At 51.0% G+C, this 16,267-nt stretch overlaps 1 protein-coding gene across 1 annotated transcript in view; it reads left to right on the forward strand.

Moving 5' to 3' along the window:
- The first annotated feature begins 14,909 nt into the window (after positions 1 to 14,909).
- LOC119102831 (putative G-protein coupled receptor B0563.6) overlaps positions 14,910 to 16,267 on the forward strand; it is a 49,808-nt gene continuing 48,450 nt past the window's right edge. The window contains exon 1 of the mRNA XM_037226282.1: positions 14,910 to 14,922. Within this exon, the coding sequence (XP_037082177.1) occupies positions 14,910 to 14,922 (13 nt within the window). The remainder of the gene's footprint in view (positions 14,923 to 16,267) is intronic.

The raw sequence follows: 16,267 nt of genomic DNA on the forward strand, positions 1-16,267 counted from the left end.
TGGCCCAGGACTAGAGCCGTTCAGCTCCTCATAAAGCGGGATAGCCGGATGTGTGCAACGTTCACAAAGGGCCCACAGCTGTGTCGCACGGGTATATACACAGCTGAACCTGCGATAGCTTCAATGGAGAGAGCTACCAACGGCATTAAGTCAACACCGGAGCTGGCCTTGGTTGCCAAGTGTTTGGAGACTCGGCTGAGCTTCCGGCTCTGAGCCTCGTTTGAGCCTCGGCTGTCATGAATAGCCTACCTGCTAGAGATGACGATGTTCTCAGAGCACGTTACAGGCACTGTACTAGTATCAGTCTGCACGCACTGAGCGCTGATCTAGAGCTGGGAAGGTTTGGGTGACACTAGTACTTGTATCACATTTTAGCGCGTTAAAGGCAGGCTAACACTTCCTGGTACCGACAAAGCCCCGATGGTGACATCTCAAGCACAGCCGGTGCTGTCTTGGTACCGGCTGCCTGTGCCCCCCGGGACCAATATCTTCCATTCTCACCAATGGTGTGCGATGCGAGATAGTTTGGCTGGCCTCCGACTGACTTTTGTGAAAGTAGCCCACATTGCCTTTGGACAATACGGTACAGTCTACCATCCAGGAATGCTCCAGCCGGGAAGGACGAAAATCGTTGACATATTCAGAAGATGCCTAGTCGATCATAAATAATCGGGTTTGTTGCAGTTGGACAGGGCTCTGTAGGGCCGCAGTTTAGACTTTCAGCAAATGCATGCGTTCATTTACAATGTCATTGGCATAATTTCTAACCAAGTAAAGTCTGGGCCAAGCTGAATGGTTTGTTTTTCATTCCTTCCTGTGGTATGGCGCACATTTGGCATCCCATAATCAATCAACATGTACAGCACACATTCCGAAGCTTCATTCCGAATTTTCTGATCTCATGCATTGCCAACGGAATCACTGAAGAGCTGAAGCCGCCCCCCCCCCCCCCCCCCCCCCCACCCCCGTCCGACCGTCGCCCGACGCTCACCTCTGATCGGCGGGGGAGCGTCACTGCCGCTGGACTGGGAGTCCGCGTCCGAGTCCGGACTGGAAGCGGCGTCCTCCAGCCCGCTGCCGGGCGGCGAGTCTCCGCATCCCAGCCGGTGGTACAGCTCGAACGCCTCTCCCACCGACCTCACCACCGCCAGCGCCTGGTGCTGCCGGCCGAGCGCGCAGCGTCAGCGCACACTGCAGGTCGCATCTGGAGAATATAAGCGCTATGTTCTCGCGAAATTGACGTCTTTTAAACCTGCGCTCGGGTGGAGGGTTAATTTGACACCCCTCCACACACTTAAAGTTTTTCCATAATAAGATCCGAACGGAGCGGCGTAGCCGCGTCAAATTTTGAAAACTGTAGGCAATTTAAGAACGAATATTTTAGCATAAGAATCTATGTACCTTGTAATATCACTGATGTATCAAGGTGAGGGTAGGTCAAGGGTCAAAGCAAAGCTATGGTTGTCAGAGAAGGCAATTTCTAGAGAACCGTTTGATCTGATGCAACAATGGAATGTTGGAAGAATCTATACATCCCTAAGATAGTTTCTTTAGACAATAAAACAACTTAATGTAGGATTACACATCTTCCATACGCCTTGGGTCAGGTGTGAAAGTCAGACCAAGGTAAAAACCAGCCTGCTTCTTACTGGGGAGCTCACTTTATGAGGTAGTTTCTGATACTGACTCTGAATTTTGTGATGAAAGGGAACGCAAGAGACGTTTTCAATGGACTTTTTTTAGTCGGCGTCAGAGTAGGTCACGGACCTAAAATGGCCTAGATCAGCCCTTGATCTGAGGAACATACCGGTAAGCGTCATACTTGACCCTCATTCAAATTAAAGAAATCGAAACAAAGTCTTATGTTTTTGGTCAACAGGACCTTCTTAAAATCAAACAAGGTCACTGGTCTGAAACAAACACATATGACCCTGCGTTTAGAACAGGTATCTAGGTTCAAGGTGGTTGCATAAGGAGGTTTGGAGGCATGTTGGACACCAATCTAGAGTTTAACCTTCCTGGACTTCATTTGACTAAAAGATCATGGCCTAGGAACCTCAAGTTTAGCCACAAGTGAGTTCACATGTAGGCCAACCCACCCTGTGAATATGGTCCCTTAGCTCTCTTAGTTTTTGAAATATCAGGGAGGTTCCAGTTAACCCTGCCCCCCCCCCCCCCCCCGAGCATGTGACTTTCAGCCGGCCAACCGGGCGCGTGTCAACCTTTCCGCGGCTTTGTTGCCCCACAAGTGTTGATCCGCCATGAGTCCGACTGTCGCCATCGAACGGATCCGCCTATTGTTCACTAGTGGCAGTTAGAGGGGGTGTTTCACGACTGAAAATATGAACAGGCGCCCGGGTAGCCCGTTGAATATCCTTTGCTCAGGTGGGGAGTGTGGGGTCGGGGTGGCGGGGTAATTTGCCAACTGGGATCTCAGAAACTGAGAGAACTAAAGACACCAAGTTCACAGAGTGTTTTGTTTGTACATGAACTCACTTGTGTCAAAATGTGAGGTTCCTAGGTGACCTTTGGGCCAGATAAGGTAAAAAGATGTCAAACTCCAGATTGGTATCCAAAGTGCCTCACTCAGACTATCTCATGCAGCCTCCGTGAACCAAGATACCTATTCTAAGCAAATGGCCACTGGTACTCACCTAACGTCAGTGACCTTTCTCGACCTTTTAAGTTCATAATGGTCAAAATCATACAATACTACTTTGATTTTTGCATTTGAACACCCGCCAAAATAGCGCTAGACATTATGTTCCTAAGACAGAATCCTGACCTTGGTCCTCTAGGTCAGTGCCCCATTCTGACTTCTAAGAAGTCCACGGAGGATGTATAATGCGGTTCTCGTTACCGACGAGTTCCAAATAAGCACCAGAAGCTATCCCATACAGCAGGCCCTAGAGTAATAAAGCAGGTTGGTCTTGACCTTGGTCTGACCTTTATACCTAACCCTAGGTCAATGGAATTTGTTCATTCAGTCTTTGTGTTGCCTACGAAGCTATCTCAGAGATGTATGGCTTCGATTAACACTTCATTGTGGCATCAGACCAAACGATTTCCTAGAAATTGTATTCTTTGAATCCATGGTGTGACTTTGACCTGCCGTAAGTCGGCAGCCTTACGAAGTGCATCAAAATGTTTGATACCGAACGATCCGCCACTCTATTTTCTAGTCATGCAAAATTTGGTGCGGCTGCTCCGCGCCATTCGGAAACCATTTGGGGAAAAACCTTCAGAGGGGTCAACTTGAACCCCTCACGAGTGCGTGTTAAAGCAAGCATCAAATATGATAGAATAGGGTCACCTATAAGCACTGGTGTACTTTTAAGTGAAAAAGGCTGCTCTAGACAACACAATTTCTCTATTTAGAAAATATACTCCCCAATACACCATTGCTTGATTAGGTTACAATATCTTGCACACCACTGATTGAGAACCGATTGACGACCGTGAACTGCCATGCCAATCGACGACCGTGAACTGCCATGCCAATTAACAACCGTGAACTACCATGCCAATTGACGACCGTGAACTGCCATGCCAATCGACGACCGTGAACTGCCATGCCAATTAACAACCGTGAACTGCCACGCCAATTGACGACCGTGAACTGCCATGCCAATCGACGACCGTGAACTGCCATGCGACTTAACAACCACGAACTGCCACGCCAATTGACGGCCGTGAACTGCTACGACGATTGACGACCGTGGCCGTGGCCCGCACCGAATGATGTTCAAGACGGCTATTTCAGTTCAGGACCCCATACAACTGTGGAGCACCCTATTTAAGAGCGAGGGGGCTCGCACACCAGCCGCCGCTCGAGGATCACGCCATAAATCGCCGGGCGCTGTTTCCTGCCACCGGGGTGGCGGTCGCAGTTGGCAACCGCCGCTCGGGCTAAGCGACGCTCGGCGCCGGCTCTGTCAGCGGCCGGCGTCAGCCGAGACGGCTCTGCGCGCATCAGCGGCCCACCCAGAGAGTCAGGTGTCGGTGTAGAAATAAGCCGAATCGATGGTTTGGTCCATGGATTGACTTGATCCCTTGCAGTCACTTGCTAGTAAATGTGCTCGATTGCGTGACTGATAGCAATGTTATCTTTAATTAGTCGTCGTTACCAACCTTCATCAATCAATGCTTGATATCTGCTATTCTTCTTTGATCATTGACAGAATAAAACTTCATCCGTGTTAAATGATTTTTCACTGGTTGCAGCCTTACTGATATGTGCCAGCAATGAGGCTCCAGATCAGGTAATATTATCTGAGAGTACGTTCTGTTGGACTTAATGAATGCGACATGATATCCATACCTTGCTGGAAGTCAAGTTGTTGGTGCTTAGGTATTGTGACCAAAAATGAAGTCAAATGTTTCCAATCGCAATCTTTCCTCATATGACACGCCCAAACGTTCTAGCACTGACACGAACAGCTGTATTTGCTAACAGCTGTCGTGCGCTGATCAGCAATAATAGTTCAAAAGCTTTAGGAGTAAGTCTAGCAAAAGAACCGGCACCAATCTGAAACCTTTTGTGGCATTGTTTTAACATGACACTGAATATTTAGAACAGTTGTCACAAGCCAATTCGTTTTTTTGCAAGCCGAACCTCAAAGTTTACGGTGTTGTGTATCTCCGACCACAAATTGCATTCGAAATCACAATGTCGGAGAGTAAAACCTCGTCCAGGTATCAGCGAGTTAGCAGAATGAATCACCACCCAAGGAACAATGTTGAACGACTTTAAGTTATCATGGACCCGCATGCACTGACTGTGAACGTATCACTCATTCCAACACAAAAGCCAAAGGGCTCGCTGAAGCCGGCAGGCGTTAACAATGTCACTCATCAAGGACTACAAACGTCCCTCGCGATGAAACCTCAGCGCTTTGGCAGGCGGGTCCTTCGGTAGCATCTTGGCATCAGACAAGTTTGCTACAATTCCCTGCGGACTGTATTTCCTGCTCCGCAAAGCAGAAGTTCATCAAACCAGAGACGTGCTGAATGCAACAGTCGGGATCTTCAATGTTTGAAACTGTTGTCAATGTTTGAAACTTTTATACGGTGTGCTTTCATGCCATGCGCTATCAGGTACCCAAGGCATGCCAGTCACTTCGCATCACAACCGTTCACATCGGGCCGTCAGCTGCTCAGCGGCGTCAGGCCGACGGACAGGTGTCAGTCTGCGGGACCGTCTGCAGCGTGCCTCCTGACAGAGGTCCTCGACGCTGACTTACCTCCGGACAGAGGTTTTCGACGCCGACTTACCTCCAGACAGAGGTCTTCGACGCTGACTTACCTCCAGACAGAGATCCTCGACGCCGACTTACCTCCAGACAGAGATCCTCGACGCCTACTTACACCAGACAGAGGTCCTCGACGCTGACTTTCCTCCAGACAGAGGTCCTCGACGCCGACTTACCACCAGACAGAGGTCTTCAACGCTGACTTACCTCCAGACAGAAGTCCTCGACGCCGACTTAGCACCAGACAGAGATCTTCGATATCGACTTACCTCCAGACAGAGGTCTTCGACGCTGACTTACCTCCAGACAGAGGTCTTCGACGCCGGCTTACCTCCAGACAGAGGTCCTCGACGCTGACTTACCTCCAGACAGAGATCCTCGACGCCGACTTACCTCCAGGCAGAGGTCCTCGACGCTGACGGCCGGCGCTGCCGGGCGCTCCTCTCGGGCCGGCTCGGGCCGGGTCGGCCGCTCCGGGGCGCCGTCGCCGTCCGCCTGGCCAGCTCTGGTGACGGGCTCGGCGCGCGGCTCGGGACGCTCCTCCTTCACCTGCCGGTACTTCTCGCAGCCGATGATCTCTGGCTCGCGGAATGAGAGCTTCTTGCGCGGCCGGCGGCGTTCGCCGGCCGGCCGCGCCGCGCCGCCCGACGCACCGTTGTGCGTCATGCTCTCGCCGTTCGTTGCGCGCTCGGTCGTCTCCAGCATAGGGTCGCCTCCAGCTGTGCTAGACCGTCGCGAAGATGCTCCAGCTGCGCTGGACACGCCGCTGAGGTGCTCCAGCCGCACAGGACACGCCGCTGGGGTGCTCTGCCCGTACTGGACGTGCTGCTGAGGTGATCCGCCTGCACTGGACACGCCGCTGAGGTGCTCCGCCTGCACTGGACACGTCGCTGAGATGCTCCAGCTGCACTGGACACGCCGCTGCGATGCTCCGCCTGCACTGGATGCACCGCGGAGGTGTTCCGCCTGTACTGGACACGCCGCTGAGGTGATCCAGCCGTACCGCAGACCGCGGAGGTCCCAGACACACCACAGGCGACAGGCTGTCTGTGGAGTCGAGCTGCGGGCGCGCAGGGCCGGCGGCGGGTGACGCGGGGCAGCGCCGCTGACTCGAGACGAACGCTGAGGCGAGCTGGGGCTGGGGCTGGAGCGGGCTGGAGCGGCGGCGGACGCCACAGGCCGGGCGCGGGCTGGGCCGGGGAGTGCGCCGCCGGAGGGGACGGCGCTGACGCCGGCCGCCGACCCTGGCCGCCCGCCAGCGGCGCCGTGTCAAGGGCGCCGGTACTCGCGCCCATCATCGGCGTCAGCGGGCGTCCCGCGTTAGTGCAGGAGAGGAGTGCCGGGCAACGGGAGGCTTCTACAACTCGTGCGTGCGGCATGGCCACCCACGAGTAGCAGAAGTTTAACATGGAATATGGTACGCGGCGGTATATGGAAAGCATTCGTTTGTGAAGGGGGTTTGACATGCCCACCTTTTGGGATATTTTAACGTCCCAGTCCCTGGGCTGTGTCGGCTGCGGGTGCACGGTGCTGGTTAAACTGCTGTCTGCCCTCAGACCAAACAATATGCATACGCAGCGGTAATGAGTGACAGATGCACGCTATCCTCGTGACAATGTGCGAGAAACTAGCTGACGCAATACGTCTGCGAGACAGACATGGACACCTGACAGCCAGAATGGGATCAGGCCAAGACGGTCCCTGTCGCTAGGACGAAGTGCTTTGTTGTTAGCGGTTCGTTCTTGTCTGACCTACCGTCTTCTTACTTATCTTATTTACTTACTGTTCTTAGTTTCCTGCTTGGTTGTTCGTCGCCCTGCCTAGATCGCTCAAATCGGGTCGAAGTGCTTTTCCCGGCTCGGTCGCGCGACGCTGCGGAAACAAGGTCACGGCCGGCCGTTTGGGACCGGGCCGTGTCCCCTTCCCGATCTGACTGAAGGTCGGCTGCAGGAGTGCAGAGGCCGCCCTTGACGATTCTGGCGCCCGAGCGTAACCCGCACCAGATGCAGGTGTCTCAAGAGCAGACGGATGGGGTCGAGCCAAGACGTCACCGCGGAGGATTCCGGCTCCTCTGCTAACAAGCACGGTAGTGACCCGGTGAAATGTCGTGATGACGAGTTTGCAGGCCCGCCCGGCGTCTGGCGTGTCTGACAGATTGTTTATGTTGGCCGCGCGTCATTGGCGTCCTTTATTTTGAATATTGGAGTTATGGTGAGCGCGCTTCTGTGAGGGCAGAGAACAAAACCTACTGAACACACGTACCGAAACGAGTCGCACTGCATCAGGCAAACATGTTCGAGGGGTACAAAGAGATGACTGCCACTTCCGAAAAGGGTGGCAAATGTACAGGCTGACATCTACCCCAGGGCTGCATGAGGTACTTCGCATTGATAACCTGTTCTGGCGTGAACTGAAAATGATAATGGTATCAAGACTATGTTCGGTAACGTTAGCGTTTGAATGACTTCAAATCAATGGTTGACAATTTTGGTTACGTAGGGTACCTTAAAAATGTCGAGAACATTTAACACAAACCCCGACAGCTGGGCGGATTCAGTGCAACGTCATGCTAGATTGGCTGGGCGACAAAACGCAGCCATTTGACCTGCGGAGCCCACGAGGGTAAAACACTAGGCTGAGTGTTTCCTTGTTTTAATTACTAGAGAAACACTAGCAGACTGACCGCGAAAAGAGCGTGTCCCCGAGCAGGTGACCGGCCGAATGCGAGGTCTTTCCCCCCCCCCCCCGCAAAAAAAACGAGCACAAGTGGACGCAAACGAAAGATGGTTCGAGTATTGTTCACCATCTATTGACTAACGCCCAAACTCGGCTCCGACAATGGCGTTCCGGTGTGCTTGGCTGCGATTAGCATGATGCATTGCACTCGTATGTCGCGACGCTAGTGGTCTTACCAGTAAACTGTGTGTCCAACTAACCCAGCATCATCATTCAGATATGTGCCTGCAGGCTGGTACATCACCACGCGCAGCGTATTTTCAGCGAACTTGGGTGCGGCACATTCTAACATGCTCAAATATCAGTGAGGAATTCGCCAGCCATCTCCGTCAGTTGACAGCCTTGTAATTGGATGGCCAGGAACGGATGATATCGTTGATAATCTATCATTCACCAGAATAGCAAAAATGACCGAACAGTGCAACATCGTGGTCAGATTTGGGAACCCTCTGATGAATCAAGCCCCGGCATCTGCTCTGAGGAGCGCTAAACCAGACATTTTAAGTGAACAGTTTGTTTTATCTGTAGATCACGGACGCTGAAGTTCACATATACACCGTCTGCGGCGGCGGAACCGAGCCGATGAGCTGGCATACCTGAAACGTGCTTGCCGCCTGGCTCCTGTCTGAGTCAGCTGTCGTCGGGCGAAGCTCCCTGACGGAGCCGCAGCTCGGGGTCCTGTATCCGGGCCCCGCTCCTCAGCCCTGTAGTGTGCAGTTTTGCATCCGGACCCCGCTCTTCAGTCCCGCAGTGTGCAGTCCTGTATCCGGGCCCCGCCCCTGAGCCCTGCAGTGTGCAGTGCTGTATCCGGACCCCGCTGTTCAGTCCCGCAGTGTGCATGTTTGCTGTCCATGTGATTGAGCTATGCGCAATGTCACCGCAAAGTGCCTCTCTGTTTGTAGGGCCTGAGTGCACCGTATCTCCTCTGCATCGTGCTCGCTGGCTGAGTGTGGGCCCGCGCAAGGACCTTACGTGGGGTGGCGGGCGCGACGAGTTGCTGTTGGGCCTTGACCCACGGGTGCACTGGCACCCACAGGTACAATCAGAGAAGTTCCGTCGCACTCCAATGCACCTCATTTATCAGAGGCTAATCCCAAAGCCTTAGACTGCAACGTGACACAAAGTTGCGGTCGGAACTGACCTGACCCAGGCGTAAGCCCTCGGCAGCAGACAGGTCAGAGGGGGTAGAGTCATTAATAACCTGCCCATTGGTTTGACGGTGTGGTCACAGATCCGATTGAAGCTTGACCGGAATCGAAGCCAGCTGGTGAGGCTGCTTTGTGGTCATTCTGGTAGTATATCAGGCGAATGGATGGGAGGCTCTCATTGAAGGGAGTGTTTCATCGTTGTATGGCGGCTGGGGTCGAAATAACCATGCTGAAGATCATTCGGTTTTAGACATTTTTGAGACCCAGAATACTCTAGTTTCTCAGCTACACGCCCATAAAGATGTGCAGACTATTTCGTACGTGGTATTTCAAGGTTACCCAATCCTGCCATTCCACCACTCACAGGACGTTCAAGGTCAAAGAAATATAATTCTTGAGTCATTGATGGCTGGCGTTCGTGAGCATGATTTCAAAATATATTGGCCGTCAAGTGGATCTCAACCAATGTTGTGAAAGCTATACAAGATTCCAACACGAATGAAGTTTTGTGCTCCATAATACTAAAAGTTATACGTACTTTCTAGTTATTACGGAAATAAGGTTTCTAATGGAATAACTGCAGTCCTGCCTGTATAATTACAACCTAACATGTGCGTACAAGTAAGTACATAAAAATCGCCGATAAACATGCAAGAGCATTCCGAAAAGAGGCCGAAGTACTGGAAAGAAGCGATTTTTGGTTCAGCATATATATATATATATATATATATATATATATATATATATATATATATTATAGCCACAGCCCATTTCTTGGGAGATAAAAAAAAACTGCAAGTTAGTGCTGGAATACAAACGTTTCATGACGCAATGAAACTGACGCATTGAAGAGCTCAGGTACTAGATAGGGAAACTTTGTTGCCCAGAGCAGTCTTTTCCCCCTAAAAGTGTACCAGCAGATATAAGTGAGCTTATTCCATCATGTCTCATGCTTGCTTCCATGTCTCCAAATGTGAAGCATTTTCTTTAAAGTGGCTAAATTCATACTCTTTTTAGTTTTTGTTCAAGCCTTTTAATTCGATAAGTTTCTGGGATCAGCGCCCACGCTAAGTGGTGCTGAATGTGTGAGCCCTGACACCATCATTCGATTGTTGAACTGCAGGTCAACGGTAGCATTTTACGGCGAAAACTTGAGTGGATATTCCGCATTTAAAGGCCTTGGGTCAAGCATCAGATAAAACGAAATAGGCTCACTTTTGACTTTTGGTTTATTTTTAAAGTGAATGCTCTGCAATTCAAGGCACTGAAGCAGGCATCAGATGTGGCAAAATAAGGCTGGTCAAAACAACAAAATTTCATTATTCAGTAAATGTAGTCCTCAAGAAGTTATTATTTGCTTGCGTCATGGAACTCTTGTATGATGTCAGAGTGTCTGCCAGACAGGCCATGCGAGATTGCCACCGTAGCGGCCGAGCTGACTTGGCTACGGCCCTGCAGTAGTTCAGCTTGCCGAGCGGTGTCGTGCTAATCGTTGCCTGCACGAAATAGTCTGCACAAAATAGCCTGAACAAGTTCGTGGGCTTCAAGCTCGGAAACCAAAGACCGGGGGGTTTTAAAGCTTGAAAAGGGCGGGGCTGTGAACTGCAATGGATGGTCTCCAAAGTGACTACCTCATTTTAAAATCCGATACAAATGTGCAGCACTCCCTTCAACGTACCGGGACGCTACAAGTCAATGACAATTACGGCCGTCCTTGAATATATGCGCTTCAGGGTCATGGTGGCATTACTTCACGTAACACCTACCCTGTCGATCGGCACATATTGTATTGAAATCTCAATCATTATGTAAAGATAATGTATATATATATATATATATATATATATATATATATATATATATGTATGTGTGTGTGTATGTGTGTCTGCATGTATGCATATATGCATAGTTCCATTTCTCTATACATAATCAATGACAGGTTTACTCAGGCCTGTCATCCTTTCCCCCGGCGGCGCCGACCGCTCTTGCATGCATTAAGTTGACAACAGCGTCACATACGACGGAGAGTCGTAGTAATTAGGTTACAATAGGCATCAACTGCAGCGGTCATTTACACCCCAGTGCCGCAGGTAGACAACCGCGGCGTGAACTCCAATTACGGGTAGCCGGTGTCGGGTTTGTGCAGAAGTTTTGGACCGCGTGATGTCGTGGCAGGCCTGACCGGAGTGAGGCAGTGTGAGCAGTATGGATCGGATCATCCGCCGATCATTTGACAGAATTGAATCTCACCATGGTGCTGGGCACCCCGTTGCGGGATACCCCATGGGGTTCAGAGAGCACACACGACGATGTGGGCTGTTATCACTGAGCTCCAAGCAGGTTCCCAACGTGTCGGAAAAACCTTGCGTCCAAGAGGAGACATCATACACATCAACATCGACTCTTGAGAACAGGCATCTCAAACTCCCAAGCAGCATCAGAGTCCCCACTCGACCCCGTTTTCAACAGATCGTCCGCATCACAGATACAACGAATGTTTTCTCTCTTGAAAATGGAATAGGGCTGCTAAGCCAAACGGTCTGAATGATGATAATGACTTCACGGGTCTGTGAGTCCTCATCTATCACTGAAGAATATTGATGTCTGAAAGAACAAATGACAAACCAGTACGAATACAAACATGGCAGACAACAACACAGCTTTGTGTAAATGCAAGGAAAATAGGATTTACTAGGTAAGTTGCCGTGGACAACTCTGCTTCAGGTAGATCAACGCAAGCCCGTCAATCAATTGTAGCAACGGGATGACGTGCGAGAGAGAAAGAGAGAAAAAGGGTAGCTGATACGAAATTTCTCCCGATGCCTGGCGACAAGGGTGATCTGCACAGGGCTGGAGCAGAGGGCAGAGTTGGTGGCGTTTTTGGCAAGGCTTTATAATTACCCTGCCGCTGTCTGACACCTGGGCCTCCAGCCAAGGTCCCTTGCCAGCTGCCTCCGCATATCTCCGCAAATGCCACACTTTGGATCGAGATAAGCTCCGAGGCAGTGGGCCCGCACTTCTGCCAGGCAGAATGCGACCCACACGATTGCAAACCCATGTTAAATTGCACTTATTCCGCTCGTCTTCCTGTTTTTTAAACGTGCACGTTGTGCAACTGATTACCTGATGATCAAATGGGACGTGGGCCCGCCATTCCCAGCCTGAGAAATGGTAGATTGCTGAGTAAACAGCGACTAGGTGTGAATGCAAATATTTTACATCATCCCAGCCCAGTCGGCCGATACCGACGGCAGCTCGTCACTACGCCTCACATCTAGCAAGGGCTTATCAAAAGACAAACTGCTCACCGAGATAAAATAGAATACTTTGGTTAGGAACACAACACATGGCGAAGATGCGCATGCAAGTCGAAGCACCCTCGTAGAATGGAATGTGGCCCTACAGGATGATTGGATGACTGGTGGGCGGGGGTGGGGGGGGGGGGGGTTAGGGTGGGGTGGGGGGGGGGTAGGGTGGGGTGGTGGGGGGGAGAAAACAAGGGTGGGCTGGACCCAATGCTATTCCATTCGACCCGTCAAAATTGAAGTCCAGGTCGGGTTGTCAAACTCGAGGTTACCATACCGCAGGCACCGCATCCACCCCGTGTCTCACACTGGCACTGGCCCCTTGTTAACAGCAGTCCTTCTCCTTCCCCTCCGAGTTTGGCACGCATGGTCGTAGCGGACGTCCCCGTGCCCCATTGACTGCGTATGCCATGCCATGTGTGCCATGGTCATCGGTCATCGCAGACAGCCAGCACCCCATTTGACACAGGGCCATGCTGCAGCATCTCACCAGAGACAACGGAAGGAACAGGAATGGGGGGAACAATATGGCGGACAAACATGGGGGACAGAAATACAATTTTACTAAAAAGCGTCTAAGCGATTTGAAGCCTGAGCAAGTTACCAAAAAGCAGCAAAACATCTCAGCTAGTGTATAGAATCATCGCCCCCAATGCACTGACTTTTACGTGTGTTTTTCTGGAGACATTTCCGCATGCGCATGTTCTCTAAAAATATTTATCAGGAAACTACGTGCCTCTGGCGGCCGCTTCCCCTAAGTGGTCTACTGGATTCGCATTATGTCTGGCGCAATGTACAGCCGCGCCTTCGTGCGCTGTTCATAATTATAACCATGTCTCTGAGGTTGGGGGAAATCGCTTGCTGAGGACCGTAGAATTTTGATGGGGACAGCCTGATCTGAAAATGTCATGGCTCATTAAAAAACGTGAAAAAACGTGCATTGTTGCGAGGTCAAATTGGGAAGAAAGAAATGATACTTTTAAAACTGAGAGACTGTCTCCAGCCCATCTGGTACCAGCACCAGCAAGCTGAGGACATAATTTGAAAACGTCCCGATGGTGTTGTGCAATACATTGATTTGATCACGTAGTGCATTATCATGTACCTCTGTATCACAGGAAGTGTATGTGCTCAAAATGTGGAATTTTCACATGCACGTTGTGTTTTGTGGTTTCTCCTGGTAATACTATCCACCAGACCGTGGTGTCTTCTGGACTTTGTTCAGAAAGCTCGCGTCTACCTTTGGCACTCCTCGAAGCACACGGAAACAGGTAATCTTGCCACGCGAGATTACCATATACCATAATATACCAAGATATATTAAGGGGATTCAATCTCTGGCAACCTGTTTGTGTTCGCGCACAATACGCAGGGTGAAAAGGCCACCCATAGCCACAGCTGTCGGTGATGGTACCATACCAGCGTGTTTGGTCAACGCAGTGTGTTACCCGTGAAGGAGGCGCTTGCTACCCCGGGGCTTTACTGGCGGTGCCGACGCTCCTCGACCCGGCCGCGGAAGAGTCTGTCGTTGCATGTGGACTTACGCAAGTAGCTCGCGTGGTTAAAGGAAAACGGTTAAATGAACTCGCTGGGCTGGTGACGTTCTGCCTGAGTAGAGTCGCTCGTTCGTGACAGGAGCCGTTGTGGTCCACACTCATTGGTTTGCAACGCTTGTCTGTTTGACGAATTGGATGTAGTTCTGAACATGCGAACCGCCTCACCTCAAAACCATACAGAGGTCCGCCGGTTTGCCGCGTGGTACTTCATCAGGCTCAAAGAATGACCATTTTTAATCGGCTGCGAGCTGTTAACACGTCTTTACGTTGTTCACTGAATGAGATGCGATCGCACTCATGCCTACGTCAAGTGTAGATGTTCAAAGACCGACCAATCGTTGAGCTCGGTGGGCATGCGTCACAGTCCCCACAGCGTACATTTTATAAAGTCTGCAGACTGTAGCGAGTAGACCGTGTCGTCAGGGCTTCCCCCAAATTGCAGCAGCATAGACACACAACGCTGTATAGGGCAAGAGGGGCGGGGGAGGGGGGCGTCGCGCGGATGGTGGCCATTCGTGTAGTAACGCCTGCACACTTCGCAGTCAGCTGATCGATGTATGGCTGACAGCACAGGCTTCTGTCATGACAACACTTTACTGTTTACCGTTGCTGCTTTAGTCACTGTTGGCGCCCTCTTCTTGAGGCCATCTGTGTGCAGTGGTTTGATTGCTGCAAGAGTAACAGTGTTGACGTGCAGTTAGGCCGATCCAACTCCAAGCGGTTTAAATCATTAATCACATGGGATGGTAATTACCCGATTCACAACATCAAAACGCATCATCGCGCTTCAGGTAATTGGCTCATGTGAATTTGATGCTGAGTGCAGACGCTCGTTGTGATAGCGGCAGGTGTTTCGGACAGAAAAAGTCAAGTGAGACGCCAGGTGCTTCATTCAGACCCGTCTGATCCGACATGCTGGAGAGTGGTACTGAGTACATGCAATGCAATCCAGGTCAGGCAGGTGTTTTTGTATCTATCCAAAAGCCTTTCATGCTGTGAACAAAACTTTACCATTACGCGGGCGGTGCCTCCTTTGCCCCATCACGCTCGTGTACCCTCCCGTGCTGGCCGTGGCTTTGTGACCTGATGTTCGGGCTATACGCACTCCTTGCACCTGTAAGGCCCTGTTAGCAAAGAACGGGTCAGAGATTTGAGCAAGACCAATCAACTGACAACTAATGCATGACTGAATGAGAGGTAATGAGTGGGTAGTAATGAGTGTAATGAGGATAGTAACATGACTAATGAGTAGTAATGAGTAGTAATGCAAACGGCGCTTAGTTGAAGACTTTCGCAGTACCTTCAAGACATCAGACCAAAACCAAATGAATCGGGGAAGCTGGCTGTTAGCGATGCCTGGCTGATGATGAGCAAACAAAACTATTCCGCGAATAGGCCGCTCATTCCAGCCACAGCTGGCTCGGCGCGTCATAGCTCACCAACTGACATCATACCACGGCAGTCAGCTGCAGTGGGCGGGCGTGGCGTGCGAGGCCCTCTCCGACCTGCAGCGTGCGATCCCCGTCCGCCTGGCAGGCGTACCGCCTGTCAGCCGGCCTGGCGTACGAGGCGCCGTCCGACGCGTGCGGCAGCCGCTGGCAGTCAGCTGCGTGCTGGGCGTCCCACTTAGAAAGGGTCGCGTGTAACTTCCGCAGTAATGCACATCGCGCCCGGAAGATGTAGACACCGTCGGGGGGGGGGGGAGGGGGGGGAGGGTTGCCGGACGGTGCGCCACGCTGTGAATCTGTTGCGGCTGCTGCCGGCGCGGGTGGCCCACATCCACAAGTGAATGCCAAATAAATATTTGCCTGTTTATGCCCAAATGAATATTTGCCAAATAAATATTTGCTCGGCAACTCATATTACCGATTGCCTGTCTTAAGGACAGGCAATTGATAATATGAGGGGCCGAGCAACTTAACATGAAAGACGGCATTTTTTCAAGACAAAAAATACTTGTTGCTCTTGATTTTTGAAACTGTTGGCTAAATGAAAACTTCACAAATGACCGATTGACGAGCAGGGCTCATCTGTGTAAATGACATGCTGATGTTTTCTTTAGAGAAAACCCACTTGCGTTTTCCTCGCTTGTTGCATGAACACATGAACACAAACACTGTACACTATACACATCAAAGGTTTTATATTTTCATCACGCTTGCGAGGTAGACCTAAGCACGCGTTTGCTGTCAGGATGACCGCCGTAGCACGCATGCATACAGCGGGCCTACTCTGATTTTTTTAGTCTGAAAATCAAAAACTGCCCGGCG

This window comes from Pollicipes pollicipes, unplaced genomic scaffold, assembly GCF_011947565.3.
Source record: "Pollicipes pollicipes isolate AB1234 unplaced genomic scaffold, Ppol_2.1 Scaffold_5724;HRSCAF=6776_pilon_pilon_pilon, whole genome shotgun sequence".
Lineage (NCBI taxonomy): Eukaryota > Metazoa > Arthropoda > Thecostraca > Pollicipedomorpha > Pollicipedidae > Pollicipes > Pollicipes pollicipes.